The 23,993-nt window shown below is 32.5% G+C and overlaps 2 protein-coding genes across 6 annotated transcripts in view; one reads left to right on the forward strand and one right to left on the reverse strand.

Annotated features, from left to right (window-relative positions):
* LOC134228948 (protein Fe65 homolog) overlaps window positions 1-23,993 on the forward strand; it is a 59,185-nt gene that overhangs the window by 21,544 nt on the left and 13,648 nt on the right. For 2 of the 5 annotated variants that reach the window (XM_062710646.1, XM_062710645.1), the window contains exons 1-3: window positions 14,009-14,544; window positions 23,100-23,571; window positions 23,766-23,916. In XM_062710646.1, the coding sequence (XP_062566630.1) occupies window positions 14,343-14,544; window positions 23,100-23,571; window positions 23,766-23,916 (825 nt within the window). In that variant the 5' untranslated portion in view covers window positions 14,009-14,342. Of the gene's footprint in view, window positions 1-14,008; window positions 14,545-23,099; window positions 23,572-23,765; window positions 23,917-23,993 lie in introns of those variants that run through there. The other 3 variants (XM_062710647.1, XM_062710648.1, XM_062710644.1) reach the window with 2 other exon arrangements.
* On the reverse strand, window positions 11,451-13,565 carry LOC134228951 (protein LIAT1-like). The gene is made up of 3 exons (XM_062710652.1): window positions 13,477-13,565; window positions 11,954-12,483; window positions 11,451-11,791 (listed from the first exon to the last, which is right to left on the reverse strand). The coding sequence occupies exons 1-3, from the start codon at window positions 13,563-13,565 to the stop codon at window positions 11,451-11,453; spliced, it is 960 nt and encodes a 319-aa protein (XP_062566636.1).

Raw genomic sequence — 23,993 nt, forward strand, 5'->3', positions numbered from 1 at the left:
TGATGTTAGAATAGTTCTAATGTGCACTGTAAAATGTCAAATGTATTTTAAAAAAGTTATTAGCAAGAATTTTTTTTTGCATAATTAACCAAGTCAGGTCGATGGTCAAGAAAAAAAAATGTATTCCCTTATTTTCTCTTTTTTGCATTACACCCCTGTGAATGCCTTCGGGGCTAGCAGTCTACCTATGGTCATCTGTCTCCTAATCCCTATACACAGGAAGTGATTTAATACACAGTGAAATACCCAGATATCAAACTTTACCTGTGTTGGGGATTTTGAAAACATTTTTAAATTAGTAGTAAAAAGGTTTTTCAATTATTTATTTATTTTTGACTGTTTGAATATGCCCCTACCCGTGAAATTATTATGATTACATACTATAAATTCAAATATTAAAACAAAGATTATTTAAGATGTTAGTGTATATTTAAAAAAAACAACTCCTGTGACAACCAAATTAGACTTTAATAATTCATTCATCCCCAGAATCCCATCTATTAATTAAATGAAAAAGGAGCCATGTTAACTACATTTCACTAAGAAAATTTCTAGGATTTTCAAAAGCTTAATAAGGCTTTGTCACCATGAAACATGCTAAAATAAAAAAGATTGCTTGTAAATTATTATCTGAATAAAAAAGGAAAATATAAGTGACCCATGATTAGAAACATTATTTTTAAATTTAATTGCATCACACAGTGCTGCTCTGAACTTTATCAATAACATTTCCAATCTAGGTTTACTGTTTAGCATATTAAAATTAATATTCAAATTTCATTTGAAAAAAGGTTTTATGTATCAAAGGATTTTTTTCAAAAAATGCTCATTATCTTATAATCCTTTTAAATACTAAAGATATATTAAATTCATATATTATCAATCTAAAAATTACATAGCAATACAGTTTCTGTATAACCATGTTCAGTAAACATCAAAGAAACAAAAGTTAATTAGAAGGTCACCACGAGTCCCAAACAAGGTGTACAGGGTATACACAGGGACCAGTAAGTAAATGTCAATCAAGTTCCAGCATCCAATGATGGACCTTCACACACTTGATTGACAGGGCTACCCAGCCACCAGGTATTTTTGAAGGCGGTGCTTAAAATCTCTGCCTTTAATGATTATAAAATTTGTTTGCTTAATAAAACTATCATGCAAAAATAAGGTGTCTTTAAAATTTGGTGATCTACAGGATACCTACCAGTATTTATAGTCTTATAAATCCTATCAGGATTATTGATTGTGTATATAAAAACATTTCTTGGAGGGAAAGGTTCATTATCAAGAAAATTTTTTTGTACAGTCATATTAAAATCCGATTTCAATATCCTATGTTTTATTTGAGTAGAGAGAGCAGTATCCTTTTCTGCAATCCTTTTGTGGTAATTGGCAATAAAACTATTTCTAGTTTCACCATCAGTATCCTGATAGCTCTGTGGGTATCATTTATCCCAACAGAAGCTTCCTCAGATTTTACTTTTCTTGCTTTCAAAGAGGAAGGCCATTTTATTATTTATCAGTACAGTAAAACTTGCTTATAGCGAACATGCTTATAATGAATTGACACTTACAGTGAAGTGATTTTCATTCCTCTTGACTTTTAAATATATTCCCTGGTATTTTGTTATAATCGTGATTTACTGTATGTGGTACTGTGTAGGTTTAGTCATAGTTCTTGAATATTTTTAGGATAATAACAATGATAAAAGTACAATGTATTAACCTGAATTAGATTTAGGGGATATTTTTCTTCATCCTACACTGAATGGTATTGGATTAAAGATACATCTGTTGAATTATTAAAAACTGAGGAAGGATAGAGCTATATTTGTCAAACCCACAAGGGACACCTTTGAATTCTTGGAAAAAATAAATTAATTTTCATAAAGTTCGTGATTTTTCTATTTAATCAATGTTTGTGCAGGTCTGGCTAGACTTAAGCCAGAAAAATCAATCTGGCATTGGAAGAAGTACACAGCGATTCATTATTTCACCATTTCTGGGGTTATAATTATATTTGCATACTCAAGAAAATTATTCATGGGCACATTTTGCAGTATTGTATCTTTGGAGTTGGAAATGGTTACTAATGACTGGCTTGCTTCTGTAGGAAATTGAAAGTGACAGAAGACCCCCTTACTTCTTATTGAGTTTCCAGGCAGTGCTGGATCAAATTACAGTCTTGATTCGGAGCAGGGCGGCTCATTTCTTACTGATGGCTACAGGGGAAGATATGGTCAAAAACCCCTATCAGCGGTCCCATCACATTTACTCCCTGTTCACTGGTCATCTGTGACTTACAAGTCTTTCATTATTACATCTGACATCTCCCTTTTTACCAACTGCCATGTTATTCCATTCTATTTAGACAGAAAAATCTAAAAGCAGATTACTAAGTATCACAGACATGTTGCCTTATGATATCCCTTATTTGGGGGATAATTCAGCTTTTATTGTGAATTATTGATTCTTCATTTATCACTTGGTCTTATTGGAGGGAAACATTTCTGGTGATGAATGATATTATTATAGGACTTAGTTTGATGTCAGGAATGTTCCAGGAAAGCTTAGGCCTCGTAACATCAGCAGCCTTTTTGTAGAGAGACTGCGGCTGTCCTCTGACGACCTTGAGCTACACAGGTTGTGGTCCTGCTAATTAACTTTGATGATTTATAGTAAAAGTCCTTGTCACACTACTCATTACAGGAAGATGTTCACTGTGTAGCAGCATTAGGCCGCCTACTTTTGTACACGGCTGATTTCTTCTAATCACCAGAGTATCAATGGCTGACTTCATTAGACCACATCAGGTGTAAGTTAGTGTAAGGCTCAGTCCATTTACTCTGATTAATATCAATCACAGAAATATAGAAATGTAGAAGCTCTTACTTAATCAAAAGGCAAAAATTTTGTTAATTTATTTTTATGGCAGAATTAACAGTGGTAGATCCAGGATTCTTGAAAAGGAAGTGGAGGGGGTTAGAGTTCAGGATCTGGGATTAAGGCCCAGGGGGCAAAGCCTCCAAAAGCTCTTGATTTGAAAAAGTTTAATGGAATTGATTGTCAACTTATTTTAGCCATGCTTTCTGTATATTTCATGCAAAATCACATAACAAATATCCATTTATGAATCATTTTAGTCAGAGGGGGTGGGGAAGCTTGGCCCCCTCTAAATCTTCAATTGATTATGAAGTAAAATATGTGTATATATTGATGATGTCTGTCAATTTGTCTGTCAGCCACCATAAATGGACCACCATAAATGTTGACCATGGCCTTGACCTTGAAGTTGGTATATGACATCTGATCACACATATTAAGGTACTAAATGAAGCCAATATGTTTATAAATGCCATCATAAGAGTATTTCAAGTAGGATGGGATGATTTATTAATATATGTTTTGTACAGCTGAATCATTACTCTGACCTTGAAATTTGACCTCAATATTGATAAATCAAATTTCTTTGATGTAGATACTCTGAATGTTTATAACTTGGACCCCATTGAGGATGAGATGTTAATGGTTTTCCTTTAAAAGCATGATTGTTTACAGTATATACTAGTACATGTATATATTTTCAGATTGACATTCAAGGAAGGGGCCGGGTTGAGAAGTTGGAACTTATTGGGAGGGTTGAGAAATTGGAACTTATTGGGAGGGAGGTTTACAATTTATAATGTGGTAGTAAATATGGTTATTGAATCAGTTCTACAGTTGGAATTCCCATTGACACCGAATCTGTTGATTTTAACTGAAGCTTCCTGGAACCATCCTTGTTCCTGATTATCAAATATTTAAACAGTCCGATTGTTACTGTATACAAGTCATGATTGCTTCTTTTGGATTAGGCTGCTCCTGGCCCATCCCCTGATTTCAATCAACTGCAGTATCTAGCCATTACAGTCAATGTATTCAGTTTTTTTTTGTGTGCTTAACAATCCTTAGATTTAATTGGTATTGGCTACATAACATTTTGATTCATTCATGAAGAAAATCACCCTTGTTTGAGTAAAGCATATCTTCAGCTTTTGTTTGTTTACACCCACCTGAAGTTTAGCTATTGGCCTATAAAATTCTTATTCATTTTCTAATTAGCTAAATGATTTATTTATGTTCTACCTAGTCTAACAGATGTGCACATGTACAGGTAAATTCTGGGCCAAATCCGCCAATGTAAGCTGAGGAAACATCTAAACTAAGTGTCAATGTATCAATGCCTCACTCGGGCAGACACTTGCTTATGTTACAAGAATATTGCCATGACAAAGTCTGTTCTAAGTGTATACATCTACATGTATTAATTTTTTGTTTATATTTATCTCCTCAGATGACTAAATAGTAAATATGCATAGCCATGAGTCTTAATCCCTTTAGAAATATGGACAGGGATAGTACTAAGTCTGAATTCTTTAGAAAAAGTGGATAGGTATAGCCATGAGTCAATCTCCTTAGAGAAGTGGATTTGCAGAGCCATCGGTCTGAATCCCTCTAGCAAAGTAGAGAGGCATCAAAGTTTTTGTAAGCAAACAGATATACAGGCAGACAGATGGGGCAAAAACTATCTACCTCCGAATATTTGATTACGAGGGCATAAAAAGCTGCAAAAGTATAATCCTGCTCAAGTAAGAATACAGAAAGAATAATTTATATATTTAGTCAATTTCATTCCATCAAGACAACCATATTTTTCTCATTTTTGCAGTTAGTTTTAAATTTTTTTTTTCATAATTAGACACCATATTATAAATTTCATGTTATCAGTCTAAAATTGTAATAATATGACATTTTCTTATTTTGCAAAATAATAGAAAAGCAGAGGAATGCAATTATGGAAAAGAATCTCTTTTTGATGTCTTGTTGTTGTAAATTTAAATTCTTTACCATTTATTAATTCCAGAGAGTATATCTTGATATGTTTTTGCCATTCATTGCTTAAGAATAGTCTTTGGAATAAGATTTGAATTCTTACTGATAGAAAACAAGACAGCTTCATCCTCTACTCTGAAATCAGAGCTGGGAGCTAATGTGAATTTTACTGCTGTGGTCATCAGAGAGGGATCTAGTATTAAGATTAGGCAAATTGATGGGAAGTCTGAGACTATAATGGCCCCAGATTACAGGCAGAATGCACTGGAGGGATGTATTAGATGAGGACTATGTCTATAATGGTGCTTCTTTGGCACTTTTATATTCTTATTTTCTGTCATAAAAAACATGCATATGGTGTATCATGATGAGGCTGTGTTTCATCAAGACATATTAAGTCTTGTAAACAACTCTGACATGAGAGGATGAATTCCTTTTTAAATATTGACAGTACTATATGAATGGTAGAAAAAGACGACTTTAATGTTGTTTAGAAAGTACTATCCCTGGGGATCTCTAATAAAAGGACTTAGGGAGGGGGTACTTAAAAAGTGTCAGTACAGCAGTAATATTAGCTGCAGAACTGTAGCTCTCCGAAAAAATTTATATTGACAGACCGGAGAGCTACAGTGCCACCCACTGAAAACACTATATATGTATTGCGCACAAAAAAGTGCGCTCGGTTCAGGATTACTTCTTCAAAATTCTTACTTCAATTGCAAAAAAAGCTAGATTTCAAAAAAGTCCTTACTCCTCTATCAAGTACTCTTGTACTTGTAGTTTACATCTGTACGAAGCGCATTGGACGGAATTATATTGCAAACCAAAATGGCAGTGTTAATAGGCGAAATTTTAGATGATCTCAATTTCAGGGCCAGGAAGGCTATTAAAAACAATTATAAGGAATGTTTTGTTTCAGAAACAGTGAAAGAATATGTTAGGAACACACGTTTGGTAAAATTTTGAGATGACAGTTTTAAAAACATGGAGAAATCAATCCAGAAACAGCACACTTTTTTGTGCACAATAAATATACAGTTTTTTTCAATGGGTGGCACTGTAGCACTCTGGTCTGTCAAAATACATTTTTTCGGAGAGCTACAGTTCAGCAGCTACAGTAATATATACTTACTTTGCAATAATATTTTTATAACAATAACATTTTTGAAGTTATTATTTAAAGCCGCTTGGTCCGATTCTAATCGCTAAAAATATATATTCGTTTTTCTTCTTGAAAAATAATTGTCCATAAATTGTTTCAACTTTTGTCAAATTATATCCCCAAAGTCTTTTTCTTTTAAAAGATATCAAAATTCAAAAGTTAAAAAAATAATTTTTGTTAGGTCACACAAAAAATAATCCTATGTTGATCATTGTTGATATTGCGTGAAATTACCTTCGAAAAATTAGATTTATCGCTTACATGTTTATTTCATGAAGAACAAACCCGAGCATTTTTTTCACAACAAAGTACATATATTATCTGTACACGGACAATATTTTAGCTCCTTTAAAAAATCATTCAAAATATCTGATTTTCCTTTATTCTTTAAATATGCATATTAATATAAAAATTACCATGGATTATATTCAATTAATTTCTTAATTTTGAAAAGATGTATTTTGACTAAGGCTTCTACTAATAGAGAAAAAAATACTCGGGTTTGAATTATCTTCATTAATAGATATATCCGATAAACTTATTTTTTTCAAAATTGACTTCACAACAGATCTTAACTTCCGTCAGGAACTACTGTTTGTCAATAAGGTTTTTGATCTGCGTTTTCCATGTAAGGATTGTTGTAATAAACAATTAAATCAATCTTATAATTTATTTTTATATATTATCTATGTAATGACGTACTTTTATTGTGTAAGATAATATGCGCCTGTTTCGGGTTAAGCGGCTTTAACTTTAAATCTATGAATTCTATTCCAAGGGATATGATTATTGAGAGTAAATTGCATTGATTTTTATGACCAATTTTAGTCCTTTTATGTATTTCATACATTTTAAATATGGAACACAGCTGAATTCCTGCACTTTGTAATAAGTATTTATACTGTAGATATTTTGAATATACGTTTCACTTAACAGAAGAATCAAGTAAGCAGATTCCAAACTTATATGTCAGGAAAGTGAATGATTTAATACATACAGTAAAATACAGTTACAACAAACCCACTAGATTTAAGGAATTCTCACTAATATACAATAAACTTACGGAATGTATTATGAATCAACATTGGGTATTCTTGGCTCTAAAGCTTCTAGCGACAAATATTATTATGGTATTGGTGCTCCAGAAATAAACAGTTGTCTATCACAAGACATTGGCCAAAGCTATAACAGAGTTATGAATGATATTTGCCAGAATGAAGGACCATTCATATGAAAAGTCTTCTAAAAATGGAAATGAGATTTGCCAAAGTGTTAAACGGATAGAGTCAAGGTTTCATTTTACACTGTTTTATTGGTCTGCTGCCAAAAGTGTACTCCAATACATCAAAGTACTTGCTAAGTTGATACTCTTGGCTGAGAATTACCTGGTGTTCTTTGCATTGGCATTTGGTCATTAATTTCCTTTCAAGATTCTTTTATAAAATCTTTTTTTTTTCTTTTTGATCTCTCAATACCAGGAATTGTCCAGATTTGCATCCAAGTGATGTACATGCAACACCTTGTGATCTTTGAAGTACAGTGTATAAACTTTATATTTTAATTAGGATACCTTGATTTTTCTTAGAATTATTATATTGCAAAATTTATATTTCATGTTTTCTTTTACAACTTCTTTCCTGCATTACAGAAAATTCTTATTAGGAACCACTATCATATTGATTTTACACTTTCTAACATGCTTTTTATTTTGGGTTTTCTCAGAGAAAAAGAAATCTAAAACATGGCTTTTCCCCTCTCAGACAGTTATGCTATAATGTATCAATACTTAGATTTTTTTGACAGTGTTTACAAACTTAGACAAATATATTATTTGTTGGAGGGAGTAAATAATGATTATTTCTTGGAATTACTTTTGGCTTCCCCAGGGACTATGCCTTCTTGATTACAGCCAATGCAATTTGCCGGTGACAAGGGAAAACAATTATCTGACTGAAGGGATAAAACCCAAGAAGGCCGTGATATAAGGCTCCATTAATCCTCTTCATCAACTGCCGCAAATTGCAAGCATATCAACTTTTGATGAAGAAGTTGGTAATCTCACCATTGAAAATGTCTAGTGTTCTTCTGCAAGATTAATTCTCTATCAATTTTGTCTTTTTTATTTCTTCATGCTCACAGGTTATTTTCTGGAGATTGCTTCCACATCAGTACTCTATGGTCATTTGTTTGTGAATTCTTAGAATATTACTTGAATGAGGGTAGAAGTAATGATTAGTTTTGTAGAATGTTCGGCTTGATTTGTCAAACCCTTATAAGTTTTAATAATCCAATGCAGTGGGCATGGATACTCACTGTAGGGTGCACATTTATTAATGCATATTTGACAGTTTTCTGTTATGTTTTACTGACTTTAAGGCTCATTGATACTCTGAAAAGAGAGATAACTCTTAATGACATAAATGTTTATTATTCCTTTATAGATTTGTCAATTGAAGTGTTTTTTTCCCCTCTAATTTTGCCCCGCAAGCTATGCTATAATTGTTTGTATTTTACTTATAAAATACATTTCTTTTGGAAAATCATCAAGGTTCAAGCTACATTTTATATGAATGAGCAGAGGGTTTATGAACCTTAAAATGACAAAGACAAACTAACAACTAAATTGTATGAAAATGAGATGACTTCTGCTTTTCCACAATCAAGTTTCCTTTTCTGCTTTCACCAGCAAGTGGTGTTTATGTATTTCACTTACTTGATACACAAAAGCATGCTCTATTAAGTACGATCAGTTAAAGAACTGAGACAGGTTACTCACACATAAGTTGATGTTACATTGAACAATTTGATTGTGACAAGACTTTTCATTGGGTACATGTATTAACATTTTTTTTTACATTGACCTTAGGAATTGACCCACTGTGATATTCTAGTCTTAGCTTCAATTGAAATGTGTGGAATGATTTTTTTTTGTCATGTGCTACTTTTACAAGTGTAGGATGATCTCTATTAATTAAGTTCTCTGGGACTTTTTAGCTCACCTGAGCCGAAGGCTCAAGTGAGCTTTTCTGATCATTTTTGTCCGTTGTCTGTCGTCGTTGTAGTCGTTGTTGTTGTTGTCGTCGTCGTAAACTTTTCACATTTTCGACTTCTTCTCAAGAACCGCTGGGCCAATTTCAATCAAACTTTGCACAAAGTATCCTTGGGTGAAGGGGATTCAAGTTTGTTCAAATAAAGGGCTACGCCCTTTTCCAAGGGGAGATAATTATGAATTAGAGAAAAATTAATGGCATTTTTAAAAAATCTTCTTCTTAAGAACCATTGGGCCAGGAAAGATGAAACTCATGTGGAATCATCCTCAGGTAGTGTAGTTTCAAATTTGTTCAAATCATGACCCCCGGGGCTAGGGTGGGGCCAAAATGGCCAACCCAAGTTTTACATAGGAATATATAGGAAAAATCTTTAAAAATCTTCTTCTCCAGAACCAATGGGCCAGGAAAGATGAAACTCATGTGGAATCATCCTCAGGTAGTGTAGATTTAAGTTTGTTCAAATCATGACCCCCGGGGCTAGGGTGGGCCCTAAATTGCCGACCAAAGTTTTACATAGGAATATATAGGAAAAATCTTTAAAAATCTTCTTCTCCAGAACCACTGGGCCAGGAAAGATGAAACTCATGTGGAATCATCCTCAGGTAGTGTAGATTCAAATTTGTTCAAATCATGACCCCCGGGGCTAGGGTGGGGCCAAAATGGCCGACCCAAGTTTTACATAGGAATATATAGGAAAAATATTTTAAAATCTTCTTCTCCAGAACCAATGGGCCAGGAAAATGAAACTCATGTGGAATCATCCTCAGGTAGTGTAGATTCAAGTTTGTTCAAATCATGACTCCCGGGGCTAGGGTGGGGCCAAAATGGCCGACCCAAGTTTTACATAGGGATATATAGGGAAACATTTAAAAATTTTCTTTTCAAGTACTTCAAAGCTATGATTAGTGATATTTATATGGAATCATCCTCAGGTAGTGTAGATTCTAGTTTGTTCAAATGATGAATGCCTTTGGGGGGCGGGTTTAAATTCAAGCGCGATGTGCTCAGGTGAGTGCTGTGGCCCCTGGGCCTCTTGCTACATTATTTACCCACATGTCCTTTTGGGTATATTGGATAAAACAAATGAACAATCACTTCCTCAATAAGTGTCAAACTGACAACATTCTGTGTAAATATTATTTCATGTAGTGTTATTAATTTGTGATGAATACCTTATGGAATTATGCATTAATTACCTACGTAATATATAACCTTTCAGGTCTTCAGGACATCCAGAAATTTCCAGGATAACAATACTTATCTGTTTTGTAATTTTCATAAATATTTACAATAATATTCTTGTATTTGTGCCATTTTAGTGAGTTTGCTTCAGATACGTAAATCAGTCATGTTTAGCGTAAATGTTCATTATTAGTTAAAATATCTATATTTTTCTTTTTTTGGCACAAGACCAATATTATATGTTCACATGATTGCAAAAGTGAAAACTTCATTTGATATGAATATTTAACATCTTTAGGATCTACACTGAATTTATAGACCTACAGTATACTAATAACTATGGCTGTTTTTTCCAGTTATAGGCTCATTACCAGGGAGATATTTCTCTTCAGAGTAAATAAGATTTCCCAGCAGATTGTAATGTTGTATCAAATTTTGACACTTTGTCAATGTGTATTATGTATGAGAGATCAAAAGGGTCAATTTCTTATGATTGATGTGATTGTGAATGATTTATGAAAGTCTTAATAAAAGACTGCAAGCTTCTCACCAGATCAGAGAGTTTTCGTGAGTAAGATTCAAGCACCTGCTGCATGCAATGTCTGTATCTCACTGCTGCATTTTTCCACAGCGAAATTAAAACATACTGTTTGGAAAACCTGTCATTTTGCTTGTATTTGAGGTTGAGGGAGAAAGGGAGGGGGTCCTTAATATATCAATCTATTGCCTCAAGGCCTCAAAAATTAAATGTTTATTTAATTAAAATAGAATCATACTTAAAGCCAGTGTTGACAACAAGATATATTTCTAAAAGTTTGAAATGTATATACAAGTGAATAATACCCTATAGTTTTTGGGGATTGCATATATTTTTTGCAACACAAGTTTTTATAGCTTAAATATGTATAATTCTGAAAGAAAAGGTGAATTTTCATGTCCAATGAAAACTTTGGTATCTTGAACATTGTTAGCTCAAATACCATGGATATGTCAAAATGAGTTGCAATTAAGTCTCAACTCTCTACCACTTAAACATCAGTATGTTGAATCCTTGAATATCTCAGTTTTATTTTGGTCCTATTGAGCATAAGATAATGAAGTTTGACTATAATAATAAATATACATGTGAATAATATTAGTACCAATCATGGTACTTGACTTCATAAAAATTTTGATTATAATTAGTAAATATATTCTTCGTGCGACATCTTGTGTTTAAATTGACTAAAAATTCTTGTATTTCCAATTTCCTGACGCATAAAGTTCTGCTTCACCACATCCTTCAGCCTGATAGATACTTTGAGAACTTGTACTAGTATTTGGTTAAATCCTTTGACTTGTACTAGTATTTGGTTAAATCCTTTGAATTGTACTGGTATTTGGTTAAATCCTTTGACTTTTTCTGGTATTTGATTAAATCCTTTGACTTGTTCTGGTATTTGGTTAAATCCTTTGACTTGTTCTGGTATTTGATTAAATCCTTTGACTTGTTCTGGTATTTGATTAAATCCTTTGACTTGTACTAGTATTTGGTTAAATCCTTTGACTTATACTAGTATTTGGTTAAATCCTTTGAATTGTACTGGTATTTGGTTAAATCCTTTGACTTATTCTGGTATTTGATTAAATCCTTTGACTTGTTCTGGTATTTGGTTAAATCCTTTGAATTGTACTGGTATTTGGCTAAATCCTTTGACTTCTTCTGATATTTGGTTAAATCCTTTGAATTGTACTGGTATTTGGTTTAATCCTTTGACTTGTACTGGTATCTGGTTAAATCCTTTGACTTGTACTGGTATTTGGTTAAATATTTTGACTTGTTGTGGTATTTGGTTAAATCCTTTGACTTGTACTGGTATTTGGTTAAATCCTTTGAATTGTACTGGTATTTGGTTAAATCCTTTGACTTGTTCTGGTATTTGATTAAATCCTTTGACTTGTTCTGGTATTTGGCTAAATCCTTTAACTTCTTCTGATATTTGGTTAAATCCTTTGACTTGTACTGGTATTTGGTTAAATCCTTTGACTTGTACTTGTATCTGGTTAAATCCTTTGACTTGTACTGGTATTTGGTTAAATCCTTTGAGTTGTTCTGGTATTTGATTAAATCCTTTGACTTGTTCTGGTATATGGTTAAATCCTTTGACTTGTTCTGGTATTTGGTTAAATCCTTTGACCAAAAAGTTTGATGAGGAGAAGATATTTGAATAAATCCTTAATATGTGAGGTTTTTATGAGATTTTATTGTGGTCCACCGTCCAGTTCTCTAATTAAACAGTTTCTGAAAATCTGATTTTAATCATGAATCTTTGAACCAGGAGATTTCTTGGAATCATTTTTTAATCAAATCTTTTAAATCTATTTTGGTTTTAATCTTGTTCTTTTTTCGTGATTTTACTTTTATAGCAAGTCAAACTTAGTGTACTAGTATTTTCACCCAGATAGCAAAGCTAATTAGAAGAAAATCTCATATTTTAAGATAGCGTCTAATAAAATCATATGTCATGAAGTTTGAAAACAAAGATCAATAACTATGCTCTGTTCATTGATATAAAAAAAAATCACTTAAAAATAATACCTTTACCTCTGGAGGTTTTCTTTTCTTTTTTTATGAAAATACGTACATTATTGATAAGTCAAAAACTCAGCTTATTCCCGTATAAGCCTCTAAAATGCACAGCCATCCTTTGCAGTGTAATTATTTTGCATATTATCTCATATTACCATGGCAAGAAAGGCATATTAGTCTTTAATGAAGCGATTTATTAACTCATTATGTTCATTCCCAGAAGTCATGATTAAAAATTGAATTGGAATCTAGTGACAAAAATTAGCGATGCTAAATGTTTAACATATTGATCGTCACTCGACGCATTCATTTAAAGCCCACCTTACAGTCTGACTGATGAATTAAGTCATTGAATTTTTATTTGAGAAATCTGATATTTATAACGGATTTCAGTTTTTGGAATGACATTATCAATTTGGGTCTTGGAATTCCAGCCTAAAGAGAATTATTCAATTACTTCCTGTCAAAGAGCATGTGAAATAACCCACTGATGGTCTGTCAGGGATGAGCAGTATTGGTAACGCTAGCCTTAGGTGGGGAGTCAAAGAACCTCAGCAGGAGGGGCAGTGACAGGACTGGAAAATCACTTCCCTGTACAAATATATAGGAAATATTGTATTCCTGGAGGACCACAGCACAAAGGTGGTTTCTGAACCAGGGAAAGTGACTGATTGTCATTTCTATACTTGTAATACTGTCTCTCTTCCTCATCAATAGAACCGATCATCTTGGTTTGGAGTATATTGTATTCCTTTTTGAATAAAAGCATAGAATTTTGTCAAGACTGCAATTAAAATGAATTCACTTCAGGGAATACCGAGGCTGGGGAAGAAACTGAGGGTGAAATACATTTTCTTGTGAAGCATAGCTGTACACAGTGATTGGAGATTGTAGCAATGAAGGGCTGGACTACATTATAAGTATGAGCTGGAATCAAAACTGTCCTCAGAGAAATGCTGCGATAAAGTGCAGCTATCATTCAGTTCAACCAATCAGCTTTCAAAGTAATGTCCTCTCCATTACTTTCTTATTTCAGGACCGTTAGGATTTTTGTTCTTAGTGACTTATTGTTATTGATGTTTTTCTCCGTAATACATGCCCTTGATTTTATCTTAAGTATATTAAGAAAACTTTTGATTGGCATATCCATGATTTAAGACATGTTTCTGAAGTTGAGAGATTTAATCTTGTGCCTGCTTAAGGAAATTTTGCCACTGATGGATGGGCCTTCATTTTGAGCGATCAAAATTCACGAAGAAGCAGATACACATTTTCCATTGATGATCTATCTTTATATGGCTTGGATTACTTAAAAAGGTTCCTTCCTTTGAGGGGAAATTGCTTGTGAAACAAAATTCTTCAAGCAATTATGGCTGAAACAGGAGTATTGGAATGAACGTTCATTCAACAGGTTTCAGATTCAGAAAGAATTTTTTTCCCTCCCAATCAAACTATTCTGAAATGCAGGAAGCAAGAGGAAATTTCACCAGAAATTGAATTAAAAATGCTAAAAGAGAATAAATTGTTTTGTAAGAGTGCCATGATGTTTCACACATTGGAACATGGGCAATCTAATGCTAACATGACTCATCGACGCAGAAATCGAACAAGAAAATTTAATTTTAATATGTCTTGGTATGGGACCTTGTATAAACGAATAAAAGGATCTCAAAAAACATGGAGTCTTTATCATAATCCACTGCATGGTAAGTTTTTTTTATGGGTATGTAGTGTTTAACCATTTTGCGAGAGAAAATTAATAAATTTAAATGACTTGGATAGAAAGTTTAAAGTTGATGCTGCATGGCCATATTTTGAAAAAAAAGCCAAATAAGGGATTTAAAGAAAAGGTACTGTTACCTGAAAATTCACAAAGTTAACATGAAATTTTATTTTCCTGGAATCAAAATGCAGGGTATCCATATGCACATAATTCTTATGATTTAATTTTGTGATAAACTGTTTCAATAAAAAAATAAATAAATAAATAGCTGCTTGTTATCAAATTATTGCTGATTCCCTCCTATAAATGATTTCATATTAAAATTGTCTGAATAAATAGAAGGAATGTCATGTCATCTCCCATATATTTTTGATAATAAATAGATGATTTCAGAACAGTTTAATTAAGTCCCTAGAAAGATAAATTGTAGGAGAAAACAAATAGATTAGGTTAACAGGGGTGAGATATGGAGACAGTGGGAAGTAATAAGAGACAGTATGAATCACCGGATTTATTTCTCTCACGAGACATATTTGTAATTATTTCTGACTGGTAAGAAAACATTATTGAACCACACTGTCTCCTTCCAAATTATTTAACCATGTACTGCTTCGTGATATTTGTACATTTTGATCACCGAAACACAGTTCAGGTTGAAAATTGTAAATTAAAAAAGGAAATGTTAACATTTTAATAATCACAATTTATCGAAGAACAGCAGCTTATCAGATCATGAAAGGGGGTAGTCTATAACTGCAGGGCATTAATCTGTGGTTTTACAGAAAACAAACTTTGCTAAGAAAATTTGTTGCCTGATGAAGTCCAAAGACAGAAACTTAATTTCTACCAGCCATATCTGGTCTCAGCTAAATTTGAAGTCTTGTTTTGCAAGAATTTTTGCAATATGGATTTTATTTTTAGTTTTGTGTATGAGACAGTTTAATTAAAAAAAATTAGATAAGAGAGATTGTCATTAGCATGAGATACTGTTGCTAAGGGTAATAAATTTTGCTAAATCAAAATAAACTGCAGAATGAAGCTAGCATAAAGATTTTTTTTGACATGCAATTTACAGTCTAACCTCTAGCTTGGACAGAGAAATGACTATGAGATATCCAAGGATTCAAGATACCAAGGATAGCAAACTAAAATGGGTGATTCAGGGACCTTCAGTTTTCCAAAGCACTTTAACATATCCATCGTGTTTGAAATTTTGGTGTTCAAGATACCAAAGTTCAGCTATATTTCACCTATTCAAAACTTTTCAATTGAGACAAACATGACAAATACCCTCAATTAAATAAAACCTAATAAGGTTAGTTTGGCTTGCTTTCTTAAAAATAATGATGTACCACAGTACTACTAAGAGAAAAGAATAAAAGATGACTTTTCTTCCCAAATATTGTGCAAATTTGTTGATTAATAATGTGAACAATATTTCCTTTGTTACGAAAATATGGTGATAAGCCTCTTAAAGCTATTAGAGGTGATTTTTTTTATTGGATTTCTTTAATGTTATTATTATTAGAAAATTCAATATTTATTCACCTGTAATATCAACTCAGGTTAATTATTATAGATTTGGGTCTCGCTGAGTGCAGAATTCAGACATACTTCCTTCTGTTTCATTGTGCTTTCAGTTCCTTTTTGTCCAGTCTGGCAATTAGTCACAGTCTGTATTTATAACAGTCTGGCTAAGGAGGCTGGTCTCCAGCTCTTCAGGGTAATTAGGAAAACCTGATGAATTCAGACAATATCAGAGGGAATGATCAGTCTTTAGGAAAGTCTCCAGAGGAAAATCCTGGTTTTAAAATTAAAGTTCTTCGTAGATCAGGGATTATTGAATTTTGTAATCCTTGACTTTTCTGTCTGGTCTTGATTTCAGATAAATGTAAATAAGGATTCCCTTGGAAGTTTTAAGAAAGATTCACCCTAAAATTTATAGTTCCACAAAATGAGTGAATTCTGATTAATCATTTAAGGAAAATCTGCTGTACTAAAAAATATAATTATTGAAAAAAATCAGAAATGTTTTTCACAAAATGTCAGACACAAAATTAATAAAGGAAAGTACATGTTAATTAAAATATGTCAAAAAAGTAAGAATGAAGATTAATTAATGTTTTTTGAGTGTCAGAATTATAGGCCATATCAGATGCATATGTGTATAAGCAAAAAATTCACAAGCATTCCCTTTGACTGTCAATACTTTAGATACAGTAATGTGTTTTAAAAACTATGATTTATAATAAATAGCTGACAACATTCTGTAAATTTAGTAGAATAAGTATGCATGCATATTTAATTGCATATGGTATAAATTATAAATGTAATATAAATTATAAATTATTATTGTCGTCTGTCCATCCATCTGTTACTTTTCACATTTTCAACTTCTTCTCAAAACATCAAAACAAACTTCCGTTGTAGGTTGTAGGGGAGTTTAAATTGTCAAAATGAAGGGCCAAGTCCCCTTGCAAGGGGAGATTAATGAAGATTATAGACAAAAATAGGGTGGGATCATTAAAAAACTTAATCTGAAGAACCACATGTACTGGGCCAGAAAAGCTGAAACTTACTTTGAAGCATCCTGGGGTAGTGCAGAGTTTAAATTGTTCAAATCATGACCCCTGAGGTAGGGCGGGGCCACCATAGGGAATCCAAGTTTTACATTGAAATATATAGGAAAAATCTTTGAAAATCTTCTTTTCAAAAACCATTAGGCCAGAAAAGCTAAAACTCATGTGAAAGCATCTAGGGTAGTGTAAATTCCAAATTGTCTAAATCATGACCCCTGGGGGTAGGGTAGGGTCACAACTAGTATTACAGGGGGGATCTGTTTAAGAACAGCATGGCCAAAGTTACTCAGGTGAGTGATGTGGCCCATGGACCTCTTGTTTTAATTATATTTTTTTTCTTTGATTATTTAAAAGATAAGTATTAAAAAGAGCTAATGGTAGGTGTGACTGGTTATCAGGGATACTTACTTGTCTTAGGTTCCTCATCCCACCTCAGGAATTTCCAGGGGTTCGTGTTTCATGTCCTCCTCAAATATTTGTATTGTTTATAGATTATTTTTTTTTAGATCAAACTCTGTTATTTTCACCTTTTCACATTTTAAAATTATTTCTATTTATCTAATGTATGTAATAGAACTGTATGACCAGCAAGCCTGCATATACCGTTACAAATATAGCATGTCACCATGGAACTTTTCGTGTTAAAATTAATTTTCCAATATTTATTGTTCTAAAAATAGTGTGTCATGCTTAAATGTGTAAACATTTAAGCCAAATTTAACAACCATGCATATTGATATTATTGCACATCATTTGCATGAAGCCTCATTTGTTAGATTAAATTAGTATTTCATGTCATTCTAAGAAAATGTCAAATTTTCAATATTTTTACTTTAAAATAATTCTGATAATACATTCTTTGTAGATATATTGACAAGAAAAAATTGTCAATTTAATATATGCACTAAATTACATTTGAGATTTCATACTTGATACAGAAAAAAGTTTCTTTTGTCTTCATAAGTTGGAACAATTAAACAATAGATCTTTTAAAAGAATTTTTTAATAATTTTGTTTAATGCATTGAAGTGTATTTTTTTTATTACTGAAAATAAATCCTTTAAATGCACATTTACTAATTACTATGGGGCTAATAAAATATTAAATATTAAAAATTAAATAATATATGCAAATATCTGAGAGCAAAGCTATTCATCATCATGTAAAATCATTGACATATATGATATATCAACAGTTACTGTTGCTATTATAGACAATGATATCAATCATGGTGAAAAGAAAGAGGTCTGGTTGTGGAATGTTGATTTTACTAGAAAACACGTAAGTTATCCTAATATTCAGTTTGGATATGGAGGTGATTATATAAAACAATCAAATTATTAAATTTCAAGCAGATGGTTCTGAACAATCACATATCAAATATATATGAAAAGGCATGTAAAAGATTAAATATAATTAGGTTATTGAAACATAGCATTGATAGAAATTCACTTATAAAAATTTATTTTGCCTTTATAAGACCAATTTTAGAAATTAGAAAGGCTGAAATTAAAGCTAGTACTGGACACTTTGTTTTATGAACTAGGTAATATTAGAAGAGAAAAACACAAACTTCAATTGATGTATAAAATGATTAATGGTGCACCTGATTATTTGTATGATTTGATTCAACCTTGTGTCAACAAAACCTAAGGTCTGGATGTAATAACTTATGCATACCAGTTTGTAAAACAAAATAGTTTATTCAAACTAAAACTTTGTAACAGTTTTATATCTTTAAAGCAAAACTTAAGAATTGGGGAGCCTAATAAATGTAAGTACTTTAACTTTGGTAATAGGAAAGAAAATATCTTGCATTTGTTAAAAGGTTAATGCACATTTAAAAAAATTTTTTATCACAATCATGTCAAAAGTGTGGAACAGAAAAATCAACTGTGTTTTGAAAGAAACATATTGGTAAAAAAATTAAATGAATGTTGTTTTTTGGTAAGAGGTAAATCTCAATACTCTTATCAAACAAATTGTCAAATATTTTCATATGTACAAGAATTTATAAAATCTTCTAAAAGACTAAATTAGGGACACTGTCATATTAAATATTCTATTTAATGCATAATTTTTTTTCTTCTTCAAATATTTGTATTATTTTTAAGAAACAGTATGTAAATAATATGCATACAGTTAGGGGGTTGTCATTTTTTTTTTTAGATATATTTTTTAATACTTGATTGTGAATCTTTATTTTTCATTATAATTTTATTGATTATCATGTTCATGTATTATTTACTTCTAATTTGTATCTTGACCAATTATAAAAGGAGAGCTTACATAGGCAGGATTGAATTATATTCAATAAAATATGTTTAAAGTACTATGGGGCTATGCAAATATCAAGCAAGGTTTCAGATTAAAATCATTGACAAATGTTCAACAGTTACTGTTGATAGCCATCATGGTAAAGAGGTCTGGTTGTGGAAATAGCACTCTTGAGCAATTTATTAAATTACGCTGATTAAGATGTAATTAAATCCCTGGATAATTAGAAAGGCTGAAATTAAAGCTGTTGCACTTTGTTTTATCAGGTAATATTAGCAATGTACCTGTTAACTTTATTGACTGTGTACAAAGCCTCATATCTGGACAAAATAGTTTATTCAAACTCTTGTAACAGTTTTATACCCAATGCCAATATTGCCAATTTGTTAAAAGGTTACCAAAAAAATTCACCATTAGAACAGAAAAATCTGTGTTTTATTTGCATATGAATTGGTAAAGCACAACACCCCCCCTCTTCCAAAGGAAAAAAAAAATTCTCAACAGGTCTTTATTTTTAAATTGATTACATTGAGATCATTTTTGTCAAGCTATAGGTGTTTTAATTCATAATAACAAGGACATACAAGAAGAGTGTGCTGTATTGGTTTTAATATTATTTCAAAGCTTATAACCATCAAGTCCCAAAGAACAAAAAGATTTCCAGCTTATTGAGCTGAATAAAATTACACTTGGTCATAGTAGATATCATCATGCAAAAATCTTGTAGATTTGTCTCATCATCAAAATGGATTCAGGCATGATGATTTTCCTGTGATTTTCTGAAATTTGTGAACCATGCTCCTATTACTGTGTTGTGCTTCACTTCTCTCCTGCATTTCTGATCTGTATCTACCAATAGCTGCTCTTGGGTCATATTTTAATGGTTTTTAAGTGGACATCCCATTAAGATGGGCACTGATGACATTTTCTGGCTCATCTCCCTTCTGCAGTTTGAGACTGTCAGATTATTAAATAACAAGACATGGAACTTCTGGCTGATGAGTTTAGACACTGAAATTGCAACTGAATGCAATGCATGATAGGATATTCACTGTCTTTGACTTGATGATATATTTTACATCAAATGTCAAAAGAATCTGTTGATCAAGGTCCTTGTTAGAGCTTGTATGACACTGACAGGATAGACAGCCTTAATAGTTCCTGTGTACTGTGACAGTGACCCACTCATATAGGTGGGGAGTGGAGTAGTACATCAGTCGTGATTTAAAGAAAAGAACCATAGAATAAAGCCAAATTAATTGTTCCAGAGCACTACAAAGAATTCATCTTCAGAATAAACATTTTGATCAGAAGTATCCCGTCCCTCTACAGTTCAAATTTCCTTAGCAGTGTTTTATATCTGAAACACTGACTCATTGTGTATTGAGTATATTCAATCTCATTTCAATAATTCTAAACCACTTTTGGGGGGAAAAAGAAAAAAAAAGAAAATTCATTTGAAGGATCTTGGAAATTGTAATTCTTAATATCACATCTTGCACCTTGTGTTAAATCACTGATAATTATCAAATTCCGTGCCGTCTTCAATTGTCATCTTTTCTACAGAACAATGAGCAGCCAATCTGTCTGAGTGGTTATACTTGTACCTCTAATAATCCCTCTACAAAATAAAAATCATAACTTCATAACATATTAAGGTTTCAAGGTTCTGATAAAGATGTAAAGCTTTGATTACAACATCATTGATTGGAGCAGCAATCCTTTTATGTACTACAAAAATTACTAACTTTGGTGGGGTTAAATTTTTATGATTTTTGATATTTGCATGCCCATTCATGTCAGATTATATTTAACCTCCCGCTCAAAAAAACCCCAAAAATGGAAACTTGTGATTCAAATACTAGAGTATGTTGTTAAATTCATACATGCCAATGAGTCAAAGAGTTTATGACTCAAAATCCATAACTGTCAAAATATATGCATGATCACTGTGTTGAGAAATGAACTGTCTTCCCTATTTTGTAAAATTAATATCCCTTGGGTCCAGTGCAGAGGCCACTAGAGATTTTGAAGGGGACTTAGACAATTTTAGGGGGGGCGCGCGCCGGGTGCGCCCCCCCTTAAATCCGCCACTGTATATACTGTAATTTGAAAATGTATTGCGGATGTCTTAGAAATTCTATTTGAATTTTTGTAGATGAGCCAAATGCACATGGTTTTATTAGGGCAATAAACAGTAACTAGATTTAATTAATCAATGCAGGCAGTGGCTGCAGGATAAAAATTTCAAGTCTTCTAAAGAATATAGACTTGGCTTCAAAGGCTTGGGTAGTGTGTGAAGGAATTCTGATACTCAGGTGACTGTCAAGTTCCCTGGGCAGGCTACTAAATCATATAACTTCTTTTGCTGGATGCAAAGCTCATAACCACTTTTTTTTCAAAATAATCATTTCTACTGCATATTTGTTACCCCTACAAAATAGTATACATTGCATCAACATGCAAAGAGGCTACATTCCTTTGGATCAGTGTGCACAGTCTGAATTTTCTCTTTGCCCAGGTATTGCTTTACAAAGGCATGCTGTGTTAGACAGGCCTTTGTGTCAGATTAGATTAACTTTTATAGCTGGTATTTCATGTCTACAATCCTAAATAATTATTTTCTTTCATGTGCTGATATAGTTTGTTTTAATGGTCACTCTCAATGTGACAAATCGAGACAAACACTTGTAATTTCATGTAAATATTCAAGAGTATAACATCTTAAAAGCCTTTCATGCTTGGTGTCCAGTTAAGAAAAAAACTGGAATCACAGAGAGTGTTATCTCACAGTCACAATACTTCGTATCTGATAAAAAACTAAAATAGGGAAATCATTACCATTAATCTGGAAGGGAAGGTTTCGATCCCATATACAATGTTGTCTTGTTAGTTTATGGACCATTGTGAAAAATATTGCAGAAAATGTAAATTTACATTTGACTTAATTATTTGATTTGATATTCAAATCGATGCCGAGGGGTGGTAAAAATCGAACCGGATGCAGAGTCTAGCTTGAAGTAAACATCAGAAACTTTCGAGAAAATAAATAAGACTCCTGGTAATTACTTCAGACCATGAGAAGCTGTCATTTTTCCCAATTCATTTGTGTTGCAGAATGTAAGATTTCTGTTAGAATTTATATTTATTGTCGGAGCCGTTTAACTATTGGTATTGATCCATATAAATATCAATCATTTTACAAGAATTTGATTTCAAGGATTCTAATTTTGGTGTTTTATGAGAATGCTTGGATGATTAACACCACAGTTAGGTTTTTGGGGTTGTTAGTTTGTCTGACCTAGCTGTATCCAGGATTCATTAGAAAGAATTATCAATAGGAAAAAATCAAAGTGGGCCACTGGAATGGCAACAAATTATATTGAATTAAGTTAGAGAATGTTTTGTATAGATAATGTTTTGATATAACGGGTAATTAAATTTTGATTTTCATTTAAAATGAAATCATAGATTTATCCAACTCCACAAGACTTGCTAGCAGAATTTTATTCTTGTACTTATAATTCAGTTACAGATCAGATAATCCCTAAGCTGCTAGATATGTCTGGAAACAGCTTATTTTAATTTTTTTTTCAAAGAACAAATTTTACTTTATAAGGTATTATGGAGATGATGAAATCTTAATAAAAAATTATATAGAATAAATTTTTATATATTTCAGATCCAGAGAACATTTTCTTGAGCTTCTCCAATCCAAACTACCAATTTGAAGACCAACTTAAAATGAAATCCAGTAAAATGAACAAAGACGTAAACATCTATGATGAAGTTGATGTGACCACCATATCCCTGCTAGACAATAAATCTGCTTCAGAGAAATACTCCAACAAAAGTGAGAAACAGAGACTTTTGGCTGAATTGTCAGCTGACAGTTCATCCGAGGATGAAGATGGCAGTGAAAAGAAGGACTTAAAACAAAACACGTGGAAAAACGAGAAAAATCTGATGCAGAAAGGGGACAGGAATTCACACGTGGAGAACACAAACTCCGGCAAGAAATCCACAGGATTCCTGGACTATTACTCCATGCTGGAAAGCAAAGCCAAGGAAAAGTCCCAATCCATCTCATCCGACCTGGATCTGGAATTGGAGTGGAGTGGGATCACGTCTCCGGTCAGCCAGGCCAAAGTCAAGTCAGTGTCAGAGGGGTCAAGTCTGGTTTCTTGTTAAAATATTGTATATTGAGTCTCTATTTTTAAAGAGATGAAGATGTGCTAGAAATTGTAAGAATTAATTTTTAAAATTTAATAAAGTTAAATCTAGGGACTTGCTCATGGTTAATGGAGTTTGCCCCAAAATAAGCATTGTTGATATATATTTTTTGTAGGTTTGATATTAATTCCCCAGACAGTGGTATCCATTCCGATGCAAGATCTGATGATGGGTCACATGTCCATGGACCTGTTAATGATGATGTTTACTCAGTGGTCAATAAGTCCTCGGAGCAGGAAGGGTCAGAAGAAACCACACCCACAGGGGTAATTAAAACTTACAGTATTTCATATGTTTTCTGTCAAATTTATAAGAGGTCGGTTCTAAATAAAGTCAAAATATG

This window comes from Saccostrea cucullata, unplaced genomic scaffold (genome assembly GCF_032062105.1).
Source record: "Saccostrea cucullata isolate Sc308-1 unplaced genomic scaffold, CSIRO_AGI_Scuc_v1 ctg341, whole genome shotgun sequence".
Taxonomy (NCBI): domain Eukaryota; kingdom Metazoa; phylum Mollusca; class Bivalvia; order Ostreida; family Ostreidae; genus Saccostrea; species Saccostrea cuccullata.